At 34.9% G+C, this 14,886-nt stretch overlaps 2 protein-coding genes across 2 annotated transcripts; one reads left to right on the forward strand and one right to left on the reverse strand.

The window, feature by feature from the left end:
• Window positions 1–4,137: 4,137 nt before the first annotated feature.
• LOC106312368 (adenylate kinase 5, chloroplastic) lies at window positions 4,138–8,695 on the reverse strand. The gene is made up of 19 exons (XM_013749867.1): window positions 8,441–8,695; window positions 8,255–8,347; window positions 7,759–7,887; window positions 7,529–7,663; window positions 7,293–7,439; window positions 7,143–7,217; window positions 6,948–7,035; window positions 6,273–6,292; window positions 6,051–6,179; window positions 5,934–5,969; window positions 5,775–5,855; window positions 5,572–5,710; window positions 5,347–5,426; window positions 5,199–5,264; window positions 5,078–5,107; window positions 4,888–4,997; window positions 4,671–4,808; window positions 4,555–4,584; window positions 4,138–4,474 (listed from the first exon to the last, which is right to left on the reverse strand). The coding sequence occupies exons 1-19, from the start codon at window positions 8,624–8,626 to the stop codon at window positions 4,447–4,449; spliced, it is 1,740 nt and encodes a 579-aa protein (XP_013605321.1). The 5' UTR covers window positions 8,627–8,695; the 3' UTR covers window positions 4,138–4,446.
• A 1,344-nt stretch (window positions 8,696–10,039) lies between these two features.
• Window positions 10,040–10,660, forward strand: LOC106310986. The gene has a single exon (XM_013748213.1). It carries the CDS (start codon window positions 10,122–10,124, stop codon window positions 10,464–10,466), a length of 345 nt encoding a protein of 114 aa, XP_013603667.1. The 5' UTR covers window positions 10,040–10,121; the 3' UTR covers window positions 10,467–10,660.
• The last annotated feature ends 4,226 nt before the right edge of the window (window positions 10,661–14,886 follow it).

Consider the following 14,886-nt stretch of genomic DNA (forward strand, 5'->3'; position numbering starts at 1 on the left):
CACATTGAATACACGTTTTCACCTAAATATAACGGTAACATGTTTCATTGTAATGTCGATGTAACGATTACGACGTATTTCTCATTCCACATACTTTCGTCGTAAACTTACATGGATTTTACGACGAACATTATTCGTCGTAAATTTACATGGCGTTTACGACGAAAGTTGGATTCCTTGTAACTGCGTCGTAAACACCATGTAAATTTACGACGAAATATTTTCGTCGTAAATCTTCGTTGTTATGGGCACGTTTTCTTGTAGTGATCATAAGCATTACTCATATCCGTTTTTATCGCCATAAATTTTTCTTTACATGCATTATTTGTTCACAACCCATGAAACATCTCCTGAGCAATAAGAATATTATCTGAAATTAACCTTCCTGAGACAAAGGCCGATTGTGTTTTTGAGATAAGCTGTGGCAATAAACCTTTCAAACGTTGACACAATACCTTAGAAATAATTTTATAGCTGACCTTGCAGAGGCTAATGGGCCGTAACTCCGTCATCATGTTTGGTCTGGCCGTCTTAGGAATAAGGCAGATATTAGTCATATTCAGCCTATCATCAAAAACCCTCGAACTAAAAAAATCATTGACCATATTAACCACATCAACCTTAATTATTGACCAAGACTGTTGATAGAATAACACCGTCATCCCATCTGGACCCGGAGCTTTCTTCGGGTGCATCATAAATAGTGCCGACCTGACTTCCTCTTCTGAGGCCATGGCCATTAATCTACTATTTTGTGTAGTTGTTACCAAGTTCGAAACTTCCTCAAGAAATATATCAAACTCTGAAGGTGAGGTGGACTGGAACAAATCATTGAAATATTTAACCGCCACTCCTTCAATATCACCTTATGAATTAATCCAATCTCCATCCTTGTTATATAACCCAATAATCATGTTCTGTATACGTCTTTGTTTGGTCAAAGCATGATAGAATTTTGTATTTCTGCCTCCACAGGTATGCCACAAAGTCCTACTCTTTTGTTCCTAGTATAATTCCTCATCATGATATGCCTCTTTTAGTTTACGGGATACCTCAACCACTTCTTCATCAGATTTTGTCATATCGTTTTGAACTTCCTCCAGAGCTTTCTGTAGAGTATTTATTTTTTTCCTTCCCATGAGATGGATTTTCCTTTCTCCAAACAGAGATTTCATGTCGACAATTATGAATCTTATCAACTATACCCATGTGTCTTCCACGCCTCTGCGTAGACCATCCACGTTCAATAGATTCCATCAATCCATCCTCACATATCCATCTTTTATCAAACCTAAATTGCTGGCGAAATTTGAGTACTTTATCCTCTATTGATGCCACAATCAGCATGTGAACAGAAGCGATCATACCCAAATATTCAACAAAGGAGCAAGGAGACAGATTATGCCATTCGTTGTTGCCAATGCCCTATCCAACCGGCACTTGACATCGTGTCCTGCTCTTCTTCCGCTCCAAGAAAGAGTATTACCAAGACTTGGAAACTCCATCAGACCACAGTTTTCTATCACATTATTGAATTGTAGAAACGTGTCTGCGTGTCTAAGAGCTCCTCCTTGTTTCTCATGATTTCCCGTAATCTCATTTAAATCGCCAATAATAAACCAGGGTTCATCCCTCGATATCCCTAATCTTGTAAGCCTCTCCCAAACCTGGTCTCTAAAATTTTGATTTGGCTCACCATTTATGATATAAATATTCGTTTTCCATTATATTTTGTGTCGACATCTATAATTCTATTGCTTGAAGAAATTATATTGACTTTATAAGTGGAATCATAGAATAAAGCCAGACCACCACTCCTACCTTGAGGATCAACCGTATGGAGATGAGAATACCCAAAATGGAATTGAAAAAACTGCACAAAATCAAATTTTTGTTTAGTTTCCGATAAAAAGAGAAATGCCGGTCTATATTTCTCCCAAATTTCTCTCAAATAACTAATAGTCCATTTACTACCAAGCCCTCGGCGGTTCCAACTTAAAATTTTCATTTATCCAAAACACTTAAAATTATTTAAGCAAAACCAAATCCCTAACTGGCACAGAATCCCTCAGAACAAGACATCGCCACAGAAAAATATACCATGTATAATAATACTTCCTTGAAACAAGTTGTTCCAAAACCAGAAAAAATCCATATACAATACTAATGCCCAAAAACAACTCCTCTTGAGAAGACCAAATCGTAACCCATACATAATCAAATTAGACAAAAAAAAATTATATTATATTATAAACTTTAATATTCATAGATAATCAATGTATTAAATTATATTCTGTTATTTCATAGTTTTATTTACAGGAAGTAGATTTTGGATCAAAATATTTTCTACGGTAATAATCAAATTAAGAAAATAAAAATTGCCAAAAATATCACATTCATATTACCACTTTTTATGTTTACACTAACTATTTTTAATATCACTTTTAACGAAGGGTAAAAAACATTTATAACCATATGGTTAATTAATTTAGATTTAAGGTTTAGAGTTGAGGGGTGGGGTAGGGTTTTTGGAATAAGAAATTTAGAATTGTAATAAATATATGAATAAATACTTAAAAATATATTAAAAAATTTTTAAATAGTTTCAAAAATATTTTTTTATTTTCAAATTGAAACTTTGAAAAACAAATTCAACAAAACAATTTATAAAAAGTTCGAATTTGAAAAAGTATAATTCGAAAACATAAAAAATTATTATTTATTTTATTATTTTATTTATTTTAATAATTATTTATTATATATATATAGAGAACAAGAGTATAAGAGTCTATTTCCACTTAATGAAGAATGTATTTTTGAAAATGTCTTTTTAGTGGTGGTAAACATGAATAATAATTCCAAAAAATGGTAAACATGAAAATTCCCCAAAAAGTAACTGATAATTATATTCCTAGACTATAGATATATAAAATTAAATACATATTTTAATAATATGTTTTAAAATTATAAATTCGAAATTTTCATATACATTAATTATATATATATTGATTAAGTGTGGTGGTGTTTCATTCCTTTAGTTGACAATTATTTTTCTTTTAATAAATATGTAACTGAATTTATTTAAACTAAAATAAGTTTTTAAAAATAAACAAATAAAATATTGTTTAGGATAGATTACTATAGTAAATAAATTGATATAAATTAAGTTTTTAAGATAGTTTTATATATTATAAATTTAGTTTTTGGATAGTTTATTTTCGTATTTATCTTTTAATTATATTTAATATTTTCTATTCAAATTTTAGAAGATGCAAATTGAGTATCATTTTCCAAAAACAAATTCATCAGGTTTCAATAGTGACTTCTTGTCAAACCAAATGAGAGGGATACCTTTTGCTTAAATCTCCCAAATGCTAAAGCTTTTTTCTTTTCTTTAAGCTGTTCTCATTGCTCTCTTTTTCCTTGTACTGCCACAATCGAGAGGCACATCTCGTGGAGTCGTCATGGCGAAAGGCTTAGCTGATCACCAATCACTAGAGAAGACTTTTGGAAGGGTGTTGCTTGAGTATGCACATTTATTGGTGGTAGCATGGATCCCTCATATGGTTTCATGCTCGCAAATCGCAATAGGCGTAAGAATTAAGGAAGGCACCTCGTGGCACAGCTCCTGAACGGCCTGACTCATAGCTAGAAAAGTAAAGAGACAGCCCTACTATGATTTTGAAAAGTAGCTACCACTAGTGGAGCCAAATCAACGTGGATTCAAACACCAACGAAAAACACTGACAAAGTAAAGGCAATAATATATGTTAAATCAAGATTCAAGAAGCCTAAACCCCAAAAGGGAACTACACTGGAGAAAAATAATTTCAAAACAATTAAAGATGTCATGGCTGCGGTTAGCCTAATGTTATCACACGTTTTAACTGTTAGAGAAGAGGACATATGGCTAGGAAATGTCCAAATTAGTGAGTGATGATCCTCGTTGTAACTGGAGACTATGAGTTCAAGACATGGAGGAGAACCACGATGAGCAATAAGGGAAAACATTTGCAACTTGCACTTTCCTTGACTTTATCCTTTTGTAAAATAGTCAGATTCTTTGCTAAACAGTCAGTTCCATTGTGCCCTCAATTCTGACACACATTACACTTTGGTGGAAGCAGCTCACCACAGTTTCCAACTTTGAACCACCCTTGTCCATAAATGATATATATTCTGTACCAATGGTTTTTGTAAGTTAGCTTCAGCTAAAACTCTAGCCATATCTAACCTGATGGCAACAACAATGCCCTTTGGTTGGGGTGGTTCTGAAAACTTGTAGACTAAGTTCTCGGCCATAGTGAACCAAAGTGAGGTTACTCTTTGGTTCTGTGAGACTAATAATCACAAATATTTAATGTGCCCTATACACTGAGATCATCAAAACATTGAGACATAATAAAATGGGCCAAAAGTAGTATCACAACTTTAGCTTCCCCTCCTCTAGAAAAATCCGCTGCCTAGGAACCCCCTGCAAAAGTATTCCTAACATTCAGCTTCACGCACTCATACATGAATCTTTATCTAAGTAATGCTGGAGTTTTCCATTACCAGATTCCTGAAGGCTTCTTGCTTTCCTCCCTGAATGTGGAAAATCCTTATTAATTGTTAATAAACCGAACAGCGAGTTAAGAAGCAAGCACCATTGGTAAACAATATATATTTACCGAGATTTTCCAGAGAAGGCATCATTAATTTGGTCAGGGGTTGGCCTTTCAGAGTATGTTGATATCAATACATACTTTTCCTTTCCATTTTCCTCAGTCACCCTCTTGTAAAGCTCATACCGGTAAGGATAAGACATCCTGACCATATATTCAGTGTAAAAGATTCAGAGGCAATTTTTGTGCTTTTCTTGATATTATATTCACATCCAAAAGGTACCTTAGAGCGCCCATAATCGGGTATTGTGTTCCAGCATAATAAAGTAGCCGAAATACATAGCAGTTGTCAAATGTTAAGGCGTATTCCAGCCTTTTTTCCCTGCCCATTGTCTGAGACACATAAATAAATAATGGTAAGCAACGTAACCTTATTTTCAGATGGTTTTATGTAAATCACTGTGTGTGCTTACTTGCATTATGCCACTTGAAGCGGGTAAGTCCTGAATAATAATGTATGGTTACCCACAAGAGATAGTGGTATTTTTAACAGATAAAGTTTGTTTTATCAAAAAGTGAAAGCAGAAAGTGTACCTTGAGGCGAGGATTAATAAGTACAACTGGCCTCTTACCAGCAGCACTAGTCATCGCTTGTAGATCCTAACCAAATGTATATATTTTATAGGATGGGGGTTAATACGTTGAAGTGAATGAAAATGCCTAGAAGTTCTAAGCTCCTTACATCTATGATACAATTTCCAACGGCATTTTGTGGAGCCACTAAGATGAAAAGGTCGTCTTCTTCATCAACTTCTTTACCACCTGAGAATCAATAGCAGGATAATTTGTGTTAATTGTATCCAACTTGATTATGCATCACAAGTTTCTACACTACAAATTCTTGTAAGATTCTCTTGTGTTTAAACATGGTTTTTTGTTGAAAACTACAGTCAGTTTCGGATGTTACCAATTGCACCAAGCTTGACGAAAGTTCCCAAAGTTTCATCATCACCCCAGTCCATATATTCTAAAATCTTTCGAGTTCCCGCCAACTGCAGTGGCATCCCAGCGAGTGCACCTTCCCCCATTGACCCCTGAACGCAAACCTGGAAGAGGAAAGAAGCTTAATTAACAAATAATTTCAAATAAGCCTTCAAGACCATGTCTTACCTTCACTCTTTTTCCATCATCAGCGAATGATAAAGCTAGAGTTCGCACCAGTTCCATCAAGGTTCCTATCCGGTAAACATCCTACGTATATCACAAATAGCATAAAATTAATGAGGCTTCAGAAACACTTTAACACAGCTAGTAAAACGAATAACTTACCATTTCAGGATTTAGCTCAGGGATATTTATGTCTACCTATTCATTTGTAACAGCATCAGTCCAGTCAATTGTGAAATATAGACCGACAAACTTAATATTTCTGAGGATTGTCCTCACCCGAAGACGAGTGTTTCCATCTTTGATCGACCTAACTGTGGCTTGCAGAACATCTTCATAAAAATAAGATCTGATATCCCTCGAGTGAGGAATGTTATTCAATCTTGTCGGTATTCCTCTCCAATTATCCTGGAAAAAAATGAAAAAAAATCTTAAATAAATAAGATCATCTCAAAATTTACTTGCTACTTTAAGAAAGAAAAAAAAGTATTATTCAAGGACCTGAACAGGAGATGCTTTATCTGCAAGGACCTGTTTAATAATTAGCATCGCTTGCATGAAAACAAGAAATAGGAGTAGTTTAGTCCTAAATCGTCAAAAAAGTATCTAAGAGCACTTCCACTAGCGTTCTACCCATTGGAGTTCTAAGAGTACCTCCAATGGGGGTTCTACCCATTGGAATTATAAACTTGCATATATGTATATTTTGTTTTTATCCATTGGAATTAGAACTTTTGGGTAGGGGTTCTACACTATTTAGTAGACCCCACAACTACATATACATATACAATATATACATACACATATTCATATTTAGAACTCCAATGGGTAGAACTCCATTGGAGGTGTTCTAAACTTGTCATATATGTATATTCAGAATCAAAGATTTAAGAAACTCTAGGAAGGGTTCTTCCCAAAATAATGGACCCCACAACTACATACACATATACAATATATACATATACATATATGCAAGTTTATAACTCCAATGGGTTCTACCCATTGGAGGTGCTCTAAGAGTTTTAATAAGGCGTAATTCAAAAACTGTAAGAACACCAAAAAGAAGAGGGCTGTTTCTGTTTCTATGGAAGAACAAAAAAGTATTTTCTGAATGATCTAAAGTTAAGACTGCATGTATTGAAAACATATATTATAAAGAAATGTGTGACTACTTGCCAGTCTTTATCATTCTATTTAGGTTTATCTGAGACAGAAGAGTATGGGTCTCGTCAAAAACCATTTCTTTTGGCCTGTTTGCATCAATCTGTATTCAAAATAGATGATACCAAACAACAACAAAAATATCAATAAATAAGATCCTAATACTTTATTGAACCAAAAAAGTGAGAAGGAAACAAAATAGTCCACTACCTTGATCATAACATCTGAGTATGCGGAAATAATAGCTTCCGAGTTTTGTTTGTATATCTGAAGACGTGCTTTTACCTTCAAAAGAAAACCTCTGGAGTAAGGCTTAAACATCGAGAAAGCAAGCGAGCAACAAGTCCAAAAGGCAAAAACCTTCTCTTCAGTATCATCAGGGCGCATAACCAGTCTTGCTTTAACTTCGTCTGATTCGGGAGGGTAACTTTTAATATGATAAATTTTTCCAGTCACTGGATCCAACCTTCTACCAACACATCTCTCGATTAGAATTTCATCAGGAACCTGTCATTAAGAATTGGCATTTAAGCAAAAAAACATATCCATTGATATTGCCTTTTAACAATAATTGAGGAGAGTGATTTTTCAGGTACATCTAATAAGAGGAAAATGTCAGGTTTGACGTTTAGTTTGTCCAGGCTTTGTGCCTGAGCAAAAGTCCGTGGAAATCCATCGAGAAGCCATCCATTCTTTTTAGCATCTTCACGTGATAATCTTGCAGCCACCATCTAGAGAAAATGTGTGGAAGATATGATATCAAACGAAGAATAGTAAAAACAATTTATACATGGGAATCAAGTAATAAGTTTTATATCATCAGTACCGCTATAACAATCTCATCGGGAACCAAACTACCCGAGTTCATAAACTCTTTTGCTTTATTCCCAATCTCTGTCCCAGATGACACCTCTGCCCTCAAGAGATCCCCCGTTGATATGTGCACCAAACCAAACTGCATGGTGCAGCTCAATATTCAAAAAAAATATTTAATGATGCACATTAAGCGTTTTATGTGCATTGTTCAGTATCATAGAGAATTGTAACTGCATATGCATAGTCACGCCACTCCAGAGAGAAGCTACCAGGAGTCAGAAACTATAAGACAAGAGACTATCGAAGAGTATACACCAGCGGTTTAATTCAGTGTTTTGAAGCTGTTTTAGTTTCTTCAAAGGATTAGTTACAGAAGCGTTCAAAACATATGTAGTCAACTAACTAACCAAACACACACATCGTTGTGGTATATGTTTTAATAAATAAGAGTTGTGTTATGACAAGTGCGATTAGACTGCAAAACCATTCATAGTAGCATGCTTTACCTTTTGAACGATGAGCTCACATTGAGTGCCTTTGCCTGAAGCTGGAGCCCCCGAAATCATCACCTTCAATGGCTCCTTTACACAACACTTTACCTATGAAATCCACAAAAAAAAAAAAAAAAAAAAAAAAAAACCATTTATATAATACTGCTATGAAATTGAGTTGTTTAATTGAATAGAGGTAACCAGAGCAGTGGATGTAGGGAAGGATTGAGGAATCTGGCGTGGGGTGACGGTGAAGAAGATACTACTATTGCGGCGGGTGATCGGTGATTGTAAGAGAGAAAGAGGAGTAGAAAGCGATGAAGTGGGAAGAGAGGAGCGAGACGGAGTTGAAGACAAGTGAGCGGAGCAGAGAGAAAGAGACGCCATTGTCAAAGCCACTCTCTCTCTCCTCCCTTTGATCAAATACAAAATCTTTCATTTAACGGCCACCACATATATTTTTGGCAGACCCCTCCTTCTCAATTAGAGTCTTTCCCACAACCACAACCAATTAGTTTGTTTTTTGTTCTAAAAGATGAACATTTCTCAGTATCATTCCAATTTTTATTGATTTCCCGAAAGGACTTTGTTCCCCATTTCATTTTCAAGATCAAAATTTTATATTTAAAATTAAACATTTTCAAATTCAAAACGCATTGAATATGAAAAAACAACATATACAAAAAAGAATTAGAGGTTCAATAGTCTTGTTCGTTTCATAACCGGAGAGTTTAGCGACAGCGGCAAAGAAAATGTACGGAAACCAAAATAACATAATCAAAAGTTGCGGTAGACGCTACTGAATTGTCGGAGACACAAAAAAAGAGACATTTGTGTCGCAGATAATTTCAGCGTCCCTTGTCCTTCTTGTTAGTTGCCGCTGCGATTGAAAATAAGTCACCGATATCTCACCGGTGGTTTGTATTGCCGTGATAAAAGGCTGAATTTTTGGACGCTGCCGCAAGACGTGGCGGTTATGAAACGAACATGGCTAATATGACATTTACTATGAACCTCTGGATTGCATGAAAATACTATTTCTCTTCTTCAAGAAGTTTAAACAGCCTCCTTAAACCGTGAGCCTCCGATCCTTAGCAAAGTTTCACCAAAAGAAAAAAAAACAATTAGTGCACGAATCACGACATGAAACCAAGAGTAATTGTCCCATGCATAATAGCCAAAACAATGACGAGAGGTTGTCTGGTTCCCTATCACACGGTCCTGGAGCGAAGGCAATAGTATGATTTTTTCTACATCTATCAATCTGATTTTTTCTACATCTATCAATCTGATTTTTTCTACAGCAATTCTCTCAGAAAGTAGGCTTTTTATTTTGAAAATTTTAATATGTTTTCAGTTTTTAAAATTTGAAATCATACCCCCAAAACTTCACCCCTTAACTCTAAACTCTAAACCCTAAAACATAAACCATAAACCCTAAATTTTAAATCTTAAACCCAAAAACACGTCCCTTAATAAAAACATTTTGGTCATTTTGATTCTTATGAACTATATTTGTGACAAAAAAACTTTTTTAGGGCCATCGCAGGGAATTTCTTTTTCTTTCTATTAACAGGTACTGGGTTACTTTTAGACCATTAGTTTTTCACCAAAATTTTTAAAAATTTCAACAATCTTTTGATTAAAAGAAAGAGACTGAAATTAGACGCAGAAATACTAAGAGGTGGTTTGGTCAAAGATCCCGAAAAGAGAGCCATAACACACGCTTCTCACGATCGATCGCCAACTTCTTCAACCACTATTTCTGCTTAACTATAAAAAACATTAATAACCCCAAAATCAGAATTCATTCATCTTTGACAATAATAAAAACTCTCTTCGTAAACGACAACGCGTTCACAGTGATTCTCTTTCACGGTGAATGATGGCTGCTGGATCAGTGGATGGGATCTTCCGTAACATCTTCGAAGGATGCATCTCTAGCTGCGACGCTTCCATCGAACGACGTCCATACCACAAAAACTGCAGCTGCGCGCTTCATAAAAGATCTTGTCGCCACAAAAGGTCAGAGGTTGTCTGGTTCCCTATCACACGGTCCTGGAGCGAAGGCAATAGTATGGCTCTGCATCTCACCTCGTCTTCATCTTCCTCTAATCTCCACTCGCTTTCATCGTCTTCGTCTATTTCTACGCTTGCATCGTTATCTTCCACAGCTTCTTTGACCATGTCTGATATTGATTCCTCCATTGAAGGCTTAAAATATTAGTTAACACATTCAATTACCTATTTTTTGAAGAGAGTCAAATGATCTTTTTTGTTCTTGTGTAATTAGAAAGGTTTCTTGGGTTGCTTCCCAAATAAAAAGAATTTGAATATCATTTGTTTTATTATTTATAATTGTAATGGTCAAATATGTGAATATAATTGTAACGGTCAAATATATGTGAATAAAATTTGTAATTGTCAAATAGATATATAATCCTGACCCGGAAAAACCTGACATCTCCGAAAAGCCCAACCAACCAGAAAAGAGGTTTGGCTCCAATTCGGTTATACAAAATAACTCGAAGACTTCCTCATCAGATGAGTTTGAGATTCCGATTCGGTTCGGATTAAGACTTGGAACTAATCGGGTACCTGACATATGAATATATCATATGTTATGTGTGACTACTATGATGGATGTGATTTTCATAGTAAAATTTAGTGTGGGTTACCACTAGAGCTACATCTACGAGTAAAGAAATTACTTTATTAGATGGAGGTGATTTTCATAGTACAAATTTGCCCTATATACTAAGGTTTTAACCCTACGGATATATATATATATGTGATTTTTTTGTCTAACTTTCTTTTCTTTTTTGGATTTTGACGAGGATGGACCGATCGCTATGCAACGGATCGGCTAACCAATGCAAAATTTCTAAAAGAAAATTTCGTAAATAATCACCTTGGATTGACCGGTCCTCGGCAATTAGATCGGCCGATCCCTACCACAGATATTCAAAGCATATTACGACAAACCAAATAATTAAAAAATACAAAAGAAAATGTTATATACAAAAAATGAAGAAAATGAAAAGGGAAAAAGAGATTTTGGAAATTTTGGTGTAGAAGGTAGTTCAGATGTTCTGAAATTCGAGAGCATGGTCAAAATGTGTATTTTAAACATCAGTTTGACAATAAATTTATTAATAAATTTCATGTATGTTTATTACGTTCACTGTAAATTTTTAAATTTATTATCTTTTTAAAATATTCTAATTATTTTTCGGATCACTACAAGGGTATAATGTTTAGTTTTGATCAAATTTGAATTTATTGCTTAAGAACTATAAGATTCTTTTAATTTTACTTTAGAAAATATCCAAGTTTTATCTTCAATCAAACCAAAATTTAGTTTTTTTAATCACATCCACATCGTTCAATTTCCTAAAATTTCGCTGATTTGTATTAAAATGATAATTCATGTTATTCAAACATTAATTTAAAATATTATTTTAAAATTCAGTGTTATTGAACTTGTATTTTGATAAATATTTCGAAATCTATTGTTAATGAAAATATTTTAAGATTAATCTAATAATCCCACTCTAGAGTGTTTTGTAGAGAAAACAAAAATCATAATGCATTGACAATCACGTTGCAGTGATTAATTCAGCTATGCCGGAATGGAAGTCTTTTAGAAATTATGAATAGATAGATGGCTTCATCTAGCATGCATTGAAGAGAAGTTATATTGGCATAAGTCTATAATTCAATGAATGATTTTGGGAGATCAGAACACTAATTTTTATCACAATGCCTGCCAGGAACGGATTGTCCAAAACAATGTTAATCTCTTTATTTTACAGAAAAATGTGAGACTCTCACTGATTCATCCGCCATAAAAAGGGAAACAGTGGATTACTTCCTAACGGTAGACACAAGTAAAACTGTTATCGATCCAATAAGAAGTTTGATGCGTAGACACAAAAGCAGAGAAATTGTTCACCTCTATATGAAGTAACAACCCAAACGGTAATTCATTGGGTACCTCTTATACAGCAGCGAGACAGTAAAATTTGTGTCCCAGCAGACCAAGATATTGATGAGACGGTGATGATCGTAGTTATTTAGAAAGTTCCAATTAGAAAAGTAGAGTTAAGAACAGTCACAGTATCATCTTCTTGAACATGTGTTTTAATTAGACAACCAAAAGATGGTTTGGTAAACTGAATCCAAAATCGAACACCTGTATGTTTGTGCCTTTTGTTGAAGCCACGGTTATTCCAGGATGAAAATCAATATCTTCATATAGTGTCTCCGTGCGGAGGCTTGAATTGTTTGTTTGTTCTTGACACCTTTATTCTGATATTTATTTGTCCCATTGTTCACACTTAGATTGCTTTTCTGATTCTCCTTACTACGATCCCCATTTTTTTTATTTACCATTTATTTTCTCTTGGCTAATGCAGCTTGAGACTCCACTTAAATATCCTCGTTAGAAATGTCTTCCTTAACCTCTCCTTCTTCCAAGTCGTTGCTGAGCAGATGGTACCAGAACAGCGAGCTAGTAGCAGTATGATCAATGTCAGTATACTTACTAGATTGCCCATTTTCATGCGACCAGATGGTGACTTATTATGAGGAACTGTCGACCATTCATCATTGTCTTCCTGAACTTTGACCTTATCATTCACTTCCTTAACTGGGACCTGACCATTGTATCCAGTTGCTGGAGAACTTTCCTTATCATGAGTTGCCACTATTGCAGAATTTTGGGTGATGGTTTCATCCGTAGTGAGGTTTAGATTTGCCACTTCCAGCACAGGTTTCTTTATGTCAATCAACTTTGAATTCTCACTGGCTATTGCATCTTCAGCATCTGAGGTTTTATCCATGGTATAGTCTCCACGTTCTTATCTTTTAAATTCTTTTTGTGTTATTCATTCTATAATTTTTTCTTGATCTATTTATTTTTGGAACAAGTCCCCATTCCTGGCGTCCATAGCACTATGGTGGAAGCTATGGATAGCTAACATGGATAACAACCCCTGAACGACGGAATAAATACTCACTAGGAGGGATTTTTCGATTCACTACAACCAGTAAGCAAGCAACCTCAAGTCTAACACCACACTCTGTGCTTGGGTGAAGTTTGAATGTCTTTCCGATAAAATCACCAAAGAAGGTGAGGTCATTATGGGAGAATAGATGATCTGGTACTCCTTTTAGGTCGTCCCTGTGATGTCGGGATGATCGGAAGTTGTTGTAGGGCTTCATTCCCGTATAACCAGAGGGACATCTGTAATATGCCAAAAGACATATGTAATATGCCATAAGTTTCTTTTGAGGACCTTGCTTTTAGTTAAGGATTGTCTATGTGAAACAAGACCGTCATAGGGCTGATGAACTATGCATCTGTTGTGATTTTGTGGGCCTATGTCCAGCTATTTATTGTCCGATTAGTGCGATATTGTCCACTTTGGGCCTAAGAGGCTGGTCCGCATGGATTTACTTTTTGGTGTCCTTCCCAAAAGGCATCATACTAATTAGAGTTGGACTTCTCTTTATATATTAAACACTCATTGTCTAAACTTCCGAAGTGGGACTTGGATTGACATCTCTCATTCTTCCCCTCAAACTAATGACTACACTCATCTCGTGTATTTTTCCTTTAGCGAATCATCTTGGTACCACCTTGTACCAGTAATCGCAGGGTTTCCTTTGAGAATGTTTCTCCCACAACATCATAAGTTCCATGATCTTCTGACGTTTCTACCACATACCTCATCTTCTGACTCAAAGGATCCATTCCTACTTGAAGGGTATTTTAGTCTTCTTGCAGATCTTCATCAAACCTGGTGCTCTGATACCAATTGTTGGGACTGTGAAATCTCATGTCCAATTCTTTAATGTCAGATTAGTACGATATTGTCCACTTTTGGATTAAGAGGCTTAGTCCGCATGGATTTACTTTTTGGTTTATTTCTCAAAAAGCCTCGTACTAATTAAAGTTGGACTTCTCTTTATATATTAGAGACTCCTTTTTTAAACTTCCGATGTGGTACTTAGATTGACATCTCTCATTCTCTCCCTCAAACTAAGGACTACATCATCAATCTTGACAGGTTTGTCTGGTAAGGATTAAATCCTAATTACAATTGCATGGACTTTACCTACATGGAGAGCATGTCCCACAAAATGTCCCATAATATAAGCTGACCCCAATGGTTCGGAGTCTAACAAAATATTCCCCGACAATTCCATATTCACAACTCTTTCTTGAAAATCAACCTAGGGTGAGAAATGAACGACATTAGAGCATCTCCAAAAAAGAATTATATTTTGAAGTTTCCAAAACTCTATATTTGAAGTTTAAAGGTATTCTTCTTCAAAAGCAAAACTTCCAAATCAACTTCAAAATTATTTATATTTTATAATATGGTCCTTATATTTGTCATAACTAATTTGAATTCATAAAACTTTTGTAAACAACTAGCACATATATAAACATATTGAAACAATATTAATTAATAAAATATTTTATTAAAATATATAAATTTAAATAAAAATAACTTAATTAATATTAAACTTCATACAAAATACCATATTATTTCATAAATGATTTCCGTAATGCATATATGATCTATTAGTGCATTTCGAAGTAAAAATGGCTCTCCTCATTTTTACTTTGTAGATTA

Source organism: Brassica oleracea, chromosome C8 (assembly GCF_000695525.1).
Source record: "Brassica oleracea var. oleracea cultivar TO1000 chromosome C8, BOL, whole genome shotgun sequence".
NCBI classification, from domain to species: Eukaryota; Viridiplantae; Streptophyta; class Magnoliopsida; order Brassicales; family Brassicaceae; genus Brassica; species Brassica oleracea.